Below are 12646 nucleotides of genomic sequence, written 5' to 3'. Positions count from 1 at the left end.
ATATTGAGAGTCCCGGCACGGTACTTGATAATGAACGAGAATCGGGAAAAGAAAAGTGCCCATCTCGCCTGGCGAGGATTCAAACATTGTGCGGATTTGATGTACAGTAAATTCTTGTGATCCGTGTAGATGGTAAACACATGTTTAGCCCCTTCTAGAAGATATCTCCATTCTTCCAAGGCAGATTTGATTGCCAAGAGTTCCTGGTCTCCAATAGAGTAATTTCGTTCGGCTGGAGAGAATTTACGAGAGTGGAAGCCACACGGATGTAATTTCTTATCAGAGGAATGCTGGGAGAGGACAGCCCCCACCCCGACTGAAGATGCATCAACTTCTAAGAAGAAGGGTTCCTCGAAATTTGGTTGTTGGAGAACTGGAGCCGTCGTGAAAGCTAACTTTAAGCGAGAAAAAGCTACAATGGCTTCCGGAGGCCACAAACTAGGATTAGAACCCTTTCTCGTCAGGGCAGTAATGGGTGCAACAATGGTGGAGAAACCTTTAATGAATTTCCTGTAGTAGTTCGCAAAGCCCAGGAACCTTTGTATTGCTTTCAGGGAAAGAGGCTGAGTCCAATCACGAATGGCCGACAACTTTTCCGGATCCATGCGAAGCTCCGTCCCCGAGATGACATAACCGAGGAACGGAATAGATGTTACTTCAAAGGTACATTTGGAAAGCTTGGCGTAGAGATGATTCTCTTGTAAACGGTGTAGCACCTCTTTGACTTGAGTCCTGTGTTCGACAAGATTCTTGGAAAAAATCAGTATGTCGTCCAGATATACCACAACGCTCTGATACAGCATATCACGAAAGATTTCGTTGACGAATCCCTGGAAAACCGCGGGAGCATTACTAAGACCAAACGGCATCACCAAGTATTCGTAATGCCCATCTCGGGTATTAAAGGCAGTCTTCCATTCATCCCCCTCTCGGATGCGTATAAGATTATAAGCTCCTCTCAAGTCGAGTTTTGAAAAAATGCGGGCACCACGAACCCTATCAAATAACTCTGTGATTAGTGGCAAGGGGTATTTATTCTTAATAGTAATGTCGTTTAGGCCGCGGTAGTCGATGCATGGTCTCAACCCCCCGTCCTTTTTCTTCACGAAAAAGAAGCCTGCACCAGCAGGGGAGGAAGAGGGGCGAATGAATCCCTTGAGCATATTGGACTTAATATACTCCGACATGGCTTGAGTCTCGGGAAGAGACAGAGGATATGTGCGACCACGAGGTGGCGTCTTCCCTGGGACAAGGTCAATAGGGCAGTCCCAAGGCCTGTGAGGTGGTAACAGGTCAGCAGCTTGTTCCGAAAATACGTCCTTGTACCCTTGATATGCCTCCGGAATGTGCTCTTCATCCGTTTTGGAGGTAACACGGAGCGGACAAACAGGAGTAAGACAATTAGTGTGACAAAAGGAACTCCAGGACAGAATTTGTGACGACTTCCAATCGATGTGGGGGTTATGACTTTTCAGCCAAGGCATTCCAAGAACCAGATCATGGGGCATTTCTGGGATTACCAAGAGTTCCAAATCTTCCTGATGTAGAGCCCCGACCCGCAGCTTAACTGGCCCCGTGCGCCACATTATGAGACCTTTGGAAATTCTAGTCCCGTTGATAGCCGTCAGTGAAATTGGCCGCTCGATAGGCCGTAACTTTAAACCCAAACTTTGGGCACAGAAGGAAGAAACGAAGTTCCCTGCAGCTCCGGAATCCAATAGGGCTTCACAAGACCTGGAGACTGAATTGGAGACTAGAGTTACTGGAAGCAAGCAGTCCGAAGTTGGAGAAGCTTTTGTCGTAACTCCCAGCTTGACTCCTCCGGAACAAGCTAGGTCTGCCCGTTTCCCGGACGGACTTTACAAGATTTAAGAAAATGATCTGCGGCTCCACAGTAAAGGCAGAGTTTACCCTCACGACGACGCTGTCGTTCTTCCGGAGACAGTCGGGAGCGGTTAATTTGCATGGGCTCATCTGAGCTAGGTGAGGCCACCGGCCTAGGAGTAGGATTCCGGAACCTGGAACGATCCGAACGGTTACGTTCTCTTCCACGCTCCTGCATCCGAAGATCCACCTTGACGCAAAGGGAAATCAAATCTTCTAATGGATCCGGCAGATCTCTAGTAACCAGCTCGTCTTTCAGCCGGTCGGAAAGACCGTTCCAGAAGGCAGCTCTCAGGGCATCATTATTCCAGCGTAGTTCGGAAGCAATGGTCTGGAAATGAACCACGTACTGGCCCACGGAACGGGCGCCCTGCCGAACACGGAGCAAATCGGAAGAAGCAGTGGTCATTCTGCCGGGCTCGTCGAAAATCCTTCGAAAGGACGAGATGAAGTTGGTGTAGTTGGAAACCATGGGATCAGATCGTTCCCATAATGGAGACACCCAATCCAAAGCAGAACCTTCCAACAGAGAAATAATATATGCTACCTTGGACCGGTCTGTAGGAAAGTTGTGTGCAAGTAGCTCGAAATGTACCTCGCACTGGTTCAAGAAACCACGACAATTTTTGGGATTCCCATTATAGCGGGACGGAGTAGGCAACTGAAGGCGTGGAGTGACACCGGCCGATGGTTGAACATTGCTGGCAACGGCAACTGGTGCGACTGCTGGAACAGGAGCCGGAATTACTGAGGCCAGAGACGCCTGAATCTGATCCAGACGCCCGGACAACTGCTGGAGGTACTGCATCACCTGACCTTGTGCTGCTTCCTGACTTTGCACTCGAGAAGCCAGGTTCTGGATGGCACTAGAGTCCGTGTTCCGATCCCCCGAGTCCATGAGGCCTGAGTATACTATCACTGACCTGGTTTGGGAGTGTTGTGGACTCGGGGCTTCTTCCGATGACCGGGAAGAGGAACCGCCACTGGGTCGTAGTAGAGATGGCCGGATGTAGGTCTTCCTCATGCAGAACTAAGACGGCAGGCGGGAGGCCCAGAGGAATTCTTGTAGGTCTCCTGTAAGACAAGACTTGTAGAAATAATGAAGGCTGGGGTACTGAGATATTGGAGACACTGTGGTATTGAAGGCACTGAGGTACTGGGAGTACAGGGAGTGCTGGGAGACCCTTGGAGGCACGGAGGTGTTTGGAGGCACGGAGGTGCTTGGAGGCACGGAGGTGTTTGGAGACACCGAGGTGTTTGGAGGGACGAGGTGCTTGGAGGCACGAGGTGCTTGGAGACACGGAGGTAACTGGAGACACGGAGGTGCTTTGAGGCGCGGAGGTGCTTGGAGGCACGGGGTGCTTGGAGGCACGAGGTGCTTGGAGGCACGGAGGTGCTTGGAGGCACGGAGGTAACTGGAGGCACGGAGGTAACTGGAGGCACGGAGGTAACTGGAGGCACGGAGGTGCTTGAGGCGCGGAGGTGCTTGGAGGCACGAGGTGCTTGGAGGCACGAGGTGCTTGGAGGCACGGAGGTGCTTGGAGGCACGGAGGTGCTTGGAGGCACGAGGTGCTTGGAGGCACGGAGGTAACTGGAGGCACGGAGGTGCTTGTAGGCACAGGATGCTTGGAAGCACAGGTTGCTTGTAGGCACAGGATGCTTGGAAGCACAGGTTGCTTGCAGGCACAGGATGCTTGGAAGCACAGGATGCTTGCAGGGACAGGATGCTTGGAAGCACAGGATGCTTGCAGGGACAGGATGCTTGGAAGCACAGGATGCTTGCAGGGACGAGGGAGCTCTGGATCATAGCTTCCACAGGAGAAACGAAGATACTCAGGCATCGGATCTCTGCCTGGTATCTGATTTTAAATTCCCCGCCCTAGCCTGATTGGCGGAGCAGGCAGGTGACGTCAGACCTGCTCCGCCTCCTTGCCCTTGCTTGTGATGGCGGCGCCCTTGCTTCCGGGAAGCCGCCGGAGAGCAGCGCCGACCCGCCGCTGAAGCCGGAGACTGACAGGGGAAGAGAGGCGCCGGGCAGACCAGGCCACCCGCAGGGACAAGCGCGGTCGCCGCTGCCCGAGGTTCGTGACAGACTGCGCCTGATAATACGGCGTCTTCTCATGTTGAGAGGCGACCTGGGGTACAAACGTGTATTTCCCAGCTGTTGCCGTGGCCACCAGGTCTGAAAGACCGACCACAAATAACTCCTCCCCTTAATAAGGCAATACTTCCAAATGCCGTTTGGAATCCGCATCACCTGACCACTGTCGTGTCCATAACCCTCTACTGGTAGAAATGGACAACGCACTTAGACTTGATGCCAGTCGGCAAATATTCCGCTGTGCATCACGCATATATAGAAATGCATCTTTTAATTGCTCTATAGGCAATAATATACTGTCCCTATCTAGGGTATCAATATTTTCAGTCAGGGAATCCGACCACGCCAACCCAGCACTGCACATCCAGGCTGAGGCGATTGCTGGTCGCAGTATAACACCAGTATGTGTGTAAATACCTTTTAGGATGCCCTCCTGCTTTCTATCAGCAGGATCCTTAAGGGCGGCCATCTCAGGAGAGGGTAGAGCCCTTGTTCTTACAAGCGTGTGAGCGCTTTATCCACCCTAGGGGGTGTTTCCCAACGCACCCTAACCTCTGGCGGGAAAGGATATAATGCCAATAACATTTTAGAAATTATCAGTTGTTATCGGGGGAAAACCACGCATCATCACACACCTCATTTAATTTCTCAGATTCAGGAAAACTACAGGTAGTTTTTCCTCACCGAACATAATACCCCTTTTTGGTGGTACTCGTATTATCAGAAATGTGTAAAACATTTTTCATTGCCTCAATCATGTAACGTGTGGCCCTACTGGAAGTCACATTTGTCTCTTCACCGTCGACACTGGAGTCAGTATCCGTGTCGGCGTCTATATCTGCCATCTGAGGTAACGGGCGCTTTAGAGCCCCTGACGGCCTATGAGACGTCTGGACAGGCACAAGCTGAGTAGCCGGCTGTCTCATGTCAACCACTGTCTTTTATACAGAGCTGACACTGTTACGTAATTCCTTCCAACAGTTCATCCACTCAGGTGTCGACCCCCTAGGGGGTGACATCACTATTACAGGCAATCTGCTCCGTCTCCACATCATTTATCTCCTCATACATGTCGACACAAACGTAACGACATACAGCACACACACAGGGAATGCTCTGATAGAGGACAGGACCCCACTAGCCCTTTGGGGAGACAGAGGGAGAGTTTGCCAGCACACACCAGAGCGCTATATATATATATATATATATATATATATATACACAGGGATAACCTTATATAAGTGTTTTTCCCCTTATAGCTGCTGTATCTTTAATATTGCGCGTAATTAGTGCCCCCCTTCTCTTTTTTAACCCTTTCTGTAGTGTAGTGACTGCAGGGGAGAGCCAGGGAGCTTCCCTCCAACGGAGCTGTGAGAGAAAATGGCGCCAGTGTGCTGAGGAGATAGGCTCCGCCCCCTTATCGGCGGCCTTATCTCCCGTTTTTCTATGTATTCTGGCAGGGGTTAAATTCATCCATATAGCCCAGGAGCTATATGTGATGCATTTTTTGCCATCCAAGGTGTTTTTATTGCGTCTCAGGGCGCCCCCCCCCAGCGCCCTGCACCCTCAGTGACCGGAGTGTGAAGTGTGCTGAGAGCAATGGCGCACAGCTGCAGTGCTGTGCGCTACCTTGTTGAAGACAGGACGTCTTCTGCCGCCGATTTTCCGGACCTCTTCTGTCTTCTGGCTCTGTAAGGGGGCCGGCGGCGCGGCTCTGGGACCCATCCATGGCTGGGCCTGTGATCGTCCCTCTGGAGCTAATGTCCAGTAGCCTAAGAAGCCCAATCCACTCTGCACGCAGGTGAGTTCGCTTCTTCTCCCCTTAGTCCCTCGATGCAGTGAGCCTGTTGCCAGCAGGTCTCACTGAAAATAAAAAACCTAAAACTAAACTTTTCACTAAGCAGCTCAGGAGAGCCACCTAGTGTGCACCCTTCTCGTTCGGGCACAAAAATCTAACTGAGGCTTGGAGGAGGGTCATAGGGGGAGGAGCAAGTGCACACCAGGTAGTTCTAAAGCTTTACTTTTGTGCCCAGTCTCCTGCGGAGCCGCTATTCCCCATGGTCCTTACGGAGTCCCCAGCATCCACTTAGGACGTTAGAGAAATATATATATATATATAAAATGAAATAAAATACACAAAGTATTTAAGACACTAAACGCATTAAAACTCTCCCCAGGAAATCCGACTCTCCAGACTGTCACATCTAGAGACTGTGTATTGGCCAGAGACATTTTCCTTTGTGGTGCTTTAACGTACTCATTCAGATGTGGTCGGAGCTGCCATAATTGCTGCTTCCTCTAATGCAGCAGTGATAGCGATGTATGGTGATACAGCAGGAGGCACCTATTACAAGCAGACGCTCCTGCTGCAGTCGCGATTCCACCTGCGTCCTAGGATGCAGCATCGGATAACTCAGTCACCATCGGGAGGCTTATGGCACACACGATGCTCTGCAAGTCACCTGTCGCAGAGGCCAGGATACCTCTGTCCTACGACAGATATTCCTGACCTCTTTCCAGCAGCGACACGCCTCCGTTTTTCACAAACAGATGTCGTCCCAGCCCCCTCCCCCAGACGGCAGTAGACTGTCAATCACTGTCCCACATGCTGGAATGCAGATCTGTAGTGAGGTGAAGACACTTTGTTGGTAAGCAATGGACCCTCTAATAGGTTCACGGAAATGCTGGCAGAAGCTTAACACGTTTCAGCGACTCTGGGCACCTTGGTCAGAACCAGGAACACACCAATGTGTTACATCTAATCTAGGCTGCTATACACCTACAACACAGCCTATCATTGGCAGCATAATTATTGGTGAACTACATCAATTAAATCGGGCCGATTCTGGGAACTTTACTCTTATTTTTATAGGATACAATTGCTATGATACATACCGTCAGTAAATGGAGAGACTGTTTGGAATGGTGTAGGGTGGTAGTTGACCATAATATAAGTGAGTCAATCCAGCAAATTAAAAGGTAGTAGTGCTCATGTACTGATATGTACATTCAACAATGAAATCTAATAATAAAATAAGAAATAATAAAAAGTGCAAAAAAAAAAAAAAAATGTACTGTGAAGACCCTCACAGAATCCAGGGTAGTAAAAGTTCAGAGCAGTTGTTTAATCAATTTGGTGCTAGCGATTTTTAAGCGATAAGGGCATTATTAAGGATTGTAAGTAACGCAAAAAAGTTAGCAATTGGTCAAAACCATGGGGTAAATTTACTAATATGGGAGTTCTATTTAAGATGTGATGTTGCCCACAGCAACCAATCAGATTCCAGGTATTATCTTCAAGAAGGTTCTAGATAAATGAGAAGTAGAATCTGATTGGTTGCTATGGGCAACATCCCATCTTAAATAGAACTCCCATCTTAGTAAATTTACCCCCATGTTGCACTGCAGGTGAGTCAGATGTAACATGTGCAGAAAGAGCTAAGACTTGGGTGGGGTGTGTCCAAACGTAAATCTAAATTGCAGTGTAGAAATTAAGCAGCCAGTATTTACTCTGCACAGACACAATATAACCCACCCAAATCTTAATCTCTCTGCACGTTACATCTGTCCCAACTGCAGTGCAACATTGTTTTGGCAAATTGCTAACTTTTCTGGTTTGCTAACAAACCTTAATAACCCCCTAAAACCATTTTCTTTTCTTTCTATCTTTTTTTTTTTTTAAGAGTTTAAAATTACTGTCACCACCTGTTTACTTTGTAATCAGGTTTCCTATGAATTTTTGGTTGTAGAGGTTGCCTTAAAAATGTCGGAATTCAAGTCAACATGATGTGGGCTGTGTATCAACGACAGAGACAACATCACAAGTTTTCCCTTGCACCTCTATATGGTGCGGGGGGAAAACTTGAGATGCCAGCATGCATGATGGACTGTTCCGGAACATCACATATCATCCTTTGTGTTACACTGAATTCCCCCCAGTGAGTTATAAAAAGGTGGGAATGTCCTTTGGTGTCTAAACCAGTGGTTCCTAACCTTGGTCCTCAAGGAGCAACTCTGCTGAGGTCACCTGTTTCTCCTCATCCATGACAGGACATTGGACCAATTCACGGCGGGGTCTTATAGGGAAAGTCCTGCAGATCTCTACCCGGAGTGTCTAGGATCCCGGTGCCTATATATAGACCTCTAACTCTCTCTTTATTCAGAGCAATATTAATCCTCTAGCAAAAACTAATTATGTCACAGTATATAATATGCGCTCTGGATAATGAAAGGATTTCTTAAAATATATCTCACTATTACATCCTTGTGGGTGTATAATATATTATATATAATATGACTAGTAGCTATTTGGTAATAATATTCCCAGTGAATAGTGTCAAAATCTATCAAATGTGATTGGTGTTGCAAATATATGATGGGTGTAATTGTTTGTGGTTTGAAGGAAGGAAATCTATGTAGAACGACACATTTGAGGTGAGAGAATGTATTTCAAAATTTTTAGGAACGCCGGGAAGATTAATGGGATTTTTGCGCATTTTTGGACGACACTAGAAAAACGATAATCTAAGTTGTTTGCGAAGGATAAATTATATTGTTTGGTGGATACCTTGGTATACAGTAATCCTTTTTTATGTAGAGTGAGAAGCTTTTTCTCAGATTTTGTGTCTATTGTAAATGGTTGGAAGATGACACTAAGCAGGTTATACTGTATATGTCTTTGTGTATCTGCTGAATGTACAGGTCCTTACTCATGAACTTAATGGGGAGTAGATATTAAGCTTGTTCTCCATGACCACTGCTACTTTTATTGGTCTTAAGGCATTGTATTTCTATCTGAATTTGGTATTACATAATGCATAACTTTATTTACAGTATAAAGGCTGTGATTTTGCACACAAACTACCCCCAAGAAACACTTTCCTTACACACTGCGATCACTATATCTGGATTCCCATAGTTACAGGGTATGGGGGACTGTGTGACACTCCCATATGAGAATGAAGTCAATAATTAATAGTTATATGCACAAAGAACTGGGGGGTAACAATGTTTCTAATAAAACTCCTGAACATGACCTCTTAGCCACTCTGCAATAGTTATTACAAAATGCTGGTCCCAGCAGAGAACAAGATTTCCCATTTTAAGCCTTTGCTGCATGTTTTATTACTGCATAAGTCTACACTTACTCAGAACACAGGGGGTGATCCAGACCTGATTGCTGCTGTGCGTTTTCACACAGCGGGCGATCAGGTAGTAACTGCGGATGCGTATACATTGCAATGCGCACGCGCTTTGGACAACAACAAAGGGCATCGCCGGTCAGCGACGGAATGGTGCGAAAAATCTGATCACACGGGCGTTCGCAAGGTGATTGACAGGAAGAAGCCGTTTGTGGGTGGTAATTGGGAGTGTCCGGAAAAACGCAGAAGTGTCCAAGCGTTTTTAAGAAGGGTGTCTGACGTCAGTTCCGGCCATGATCAGCCTCTTCTCATCGCACTGTAGGAGTTAGCCCTGGGCTGCGCAAAGACTGCACAAAGTGGATTTTTGCAGCTCTGTGTACACATTGGATCGCACACTTGCACAGCGCAGCAACTATCCAAACGCAGGACAGCAAAGTTTGCAGCTCAGCGATCAGGTCTGTATCACCCCCATAGACCACTTCTGTATTAACACAGCACAGTTATTACATTAATGACATTCTGATTTACATATTTTACCAGATATTCAAGCAAAAGATCACCAGTACCATGAGTGCTGATCCTAATGTCTCGTGTCTCATTCTCCAATGGTTTCCCACTATAATACTGAAATTAACAAAATACCCTCCCTGTCCTATCAGAGTAAATTGGTGAGGGTTAACCACCTATGGCACTCCGTGTCTCTCTACAGCACTGTTAGTGAAAGCTGCCTACTGACCACCGCTGTGCCCTCTTCACCTCTCCAGTTTTATATTAAGTGTCCAGACACTTCTAAGTGGGTGTGGTTCATCAAATCGACAGTATCTAGGTCGACAATGTTTAGGTCGACCACTATAGGTCGACAGTCACTAGGTCGACATGGATGGAAGGTCGACAGGGTTTCTAGGTCGACAGGTCTAAAGGTCGACATGAGGGTTTTTTTTTTTTTGGTGTCGTTTTCTTCGTAGAGTGACCGGGATCCCAAATTAGTGCACCGCCTTCGCTCGCCATGCTTCGGGCATGGTGCCTTCGCTCGGCACAGATTACCGTTCCAATCGTAGTCCACGTGGATCGTTAAGTATGAAAAAATTCAAAAAAAGAAAATTTTTTGAAAAACTCATGTCGACCTTTAGACCTGTCGACCTTCCATCCATGTCGACCTAGTGACTGTCGACCTATAGTGGTCGACATAAACATTGTCGACCTAGATACTGTCGATCTTCAGACCGGATCCCCTTCTAAGTAAAGGAAATGATGGGATTCCTAGGAAAACCCCCACAAAAGTACTCTAAATCTCCTCCCTTCCCTATATAAATTAGAAATCCCTTTAAATGACACAAATAAAATAAAATTAAAAAGAGCAAAGTAATATGATGAAACAGCATCACAAAATCATTAAATATACCACAAAGAAAAATAATCCTTAAGAACTTGTACACAATTTACAAAAAAGAAAGAAACCCCAGCAGCCCCAAAAGTGTACTAAGGGCACAAGGGTGATCTCTCCTACCTGTAGTCTGGGGTTTGCAATGTGAGGATGTCGAAATGAAACCAGGTCCGAGAAACTGAAACCATTTTTCGATTCAATAGCCTCCGACACCTGCATTAATACACCAACATACCAGGACAATCACTGCAGAGTTTTAGCTAATTATATGTTGTTCACAAAATAAATATTACAAAATGATAAAGGCATGGTATTTTTCACATTAGGACTACAAATAATTACTCTATTGAATAAGGTATTTGTATTCTGAATTGATTTAAATTATTATATAGTAAGATTAATTGACAGATCAATATGTCTTCTACTTTGGTTTTCCATTGAGTGATTTTCAGTCACATAACTGTGAGAGTAATCATTCTGCTTAGACATCAAGCAAATTGCTTCACATGATAAACTCTAAATATGAGACTGAAAGCCAAAACCAGTCTCCAATATTATATGGCATGTTCATGAAAAAGGTGTATGGCTTGGTCAATGATCCCCTTCCCCCAGAATACTTATCCCTGTATAAACCTCTAGCATGAAGAGGACACAATGGCATAGCAATTAGCATTGCTCCCTCACATTGGGATCGCAGATTTGGTTCAGACCAGGGCTCTATCAGTGTGCAGTGTTCCCCCACGCGAAATTTCTCGGGCAGTCCATCCGGCAAACTTTCTATGCCGCCCAGCAGTGATGTGCCCTAAAGTTGTGCAGCAATGACGCAGATGTCAGCACATTGCGGCTTATTGGCTGGGTTACAGTGCAGCTCACTGTTCGGAGCTGCCCCAACTGGAAGAAGAATACTGGCCACCCCCCTCCACCTCGACCCTGACCCACCCTGTGAGAGACGTCCCTGCCACTTCAACCCTAGCCCACCCTACCACTGGAGGCAAGCCCGGCAGCGTCACAGCCTTCCCCTTTCCTATCCGATGCTGCCAAACAGTAAGTGAGATACCGGATGGGAGGGGTTAAGGGTGCACAATAGACTGCTGTTTACCTGCTGTGATAGGGTACGTAAAGTACCGGTAAGTAAAATCTTATTTCTCTAACGTCCTAGTGGATGCTGGGGACTCCGTCAGGACCATGGGGATTATACCAAAGCTCCCAAACAGGCGGGAGAGTGCGGATGACTCTGCAGCACCGAATGAGAGAACTCCAGGTCCTCCTCAGCCAGGGTATCAAATTTGTAGAATTTTGCAAACGTGTTTGCCCCTGACCAAGTAGCTGCTCGGCAAAGTTGTAAAGCCGAGACCCCTCGGGCAGCCGCCCAAGATGAGCCCACCTTCCTTGTGGAAAGGGCATTTACAGATTTTGGCTGTGGCAGGCCTGCCACAGAATGTGCAAGCTGAATTGTACTACAAATCCAACGAGCAATAGTCTGCTTAGAAGCAGGAGCACCCAGTTTTTTTTGGGTGCCTACAATATAAACAGCAAGTCAGACTTTCTGACTCCAGCCGTCCTGGAATTATATATATATATATATATATATATATATATATATATATATATTTTCAGGGCCCTGACAACGTCTAGCAACTTGGAGTCCTCCAAGTCCCTAGTAGCCGCAGGCACCACAATAGGTTGTTTCAGGTGAAACGCTGACACCACCTTAGGAAGAAACTGGGGACGAGTCCGCAGTTCTGCCCTGTCCGAATGGAAAATCAAATATGGGCTTTTGTAAGACAAAGCCGCCAATTTTGACAATCGCCTGGCCGAGGCCAGGGCCAACAGCATGGTCACTTTCCATGTGAGATATTTCAAATCCACAGATTTGAGTGGTTCAAACCAATATGATTTGAGGAATCCCAACACTACGTTGAGATCCCACGATGCCACTGGAGGCACACAAGGGCTGTATATGCAATACTCCCTTGACAAACGTCTGGACTTCAGGAACTGAAGCCAATTCTTTCTGGAAGAAAATCTATAGGGCCGAAACTTGAACCTTAATGGACCCCAATTTGAGGCTCATAGACACTCCTGTTTGCAGGAAGTGCAGAAATCGACCTAGTTGAAATTTTTTCGTGGGGCCTT

At 46.8% G+C, this 12646-nt stretch overlaps 1 protein-coding gene across 3 annotated transcripts in view; it reads right to left on the bottom strand.

The window, feature by feature from the left end:
• The window catches only part of PCID2 (PCI domain containing 2), a 152878-nt gene that overhangs the window by 118926 nt on the left and 21306 nt on the right, over window positions 1-12646 (bottom strand). For all 3 annotated transcript variants that reach the window (XM_063953121.1, XM_063953122.1, XM_063953123.1), the window contains one exon: window positions 10634-10723. In XM_063953121.1, the coding sequence (XP_063809191.1) occupies window positions 10634-10723 (90 nt within the window). The remainder of the gene's footprint in view (window positions 1-10633; window positions 10724-12646) is intronic.

The sequence above is a fragment of the Pseudophryne corroboree genome, chromosome 2, assembly GCF_028390025.1.
Source record: "Pseudophryne corroboree isolate aPseCor3 chromosome 2, aPseCor3.hap2, whole genome shotgun sequence".
NCBI lineage: Eukaryota > Metazoa > Chordata > Amphibia > Anura > Myobatrachidae > Pseudophryne > Pseudophryne corroboree.
Note: the sequence above shows the minus strand (reverse complement) of the source record. Positions and strands in the feature narration are given on the sequence as shown.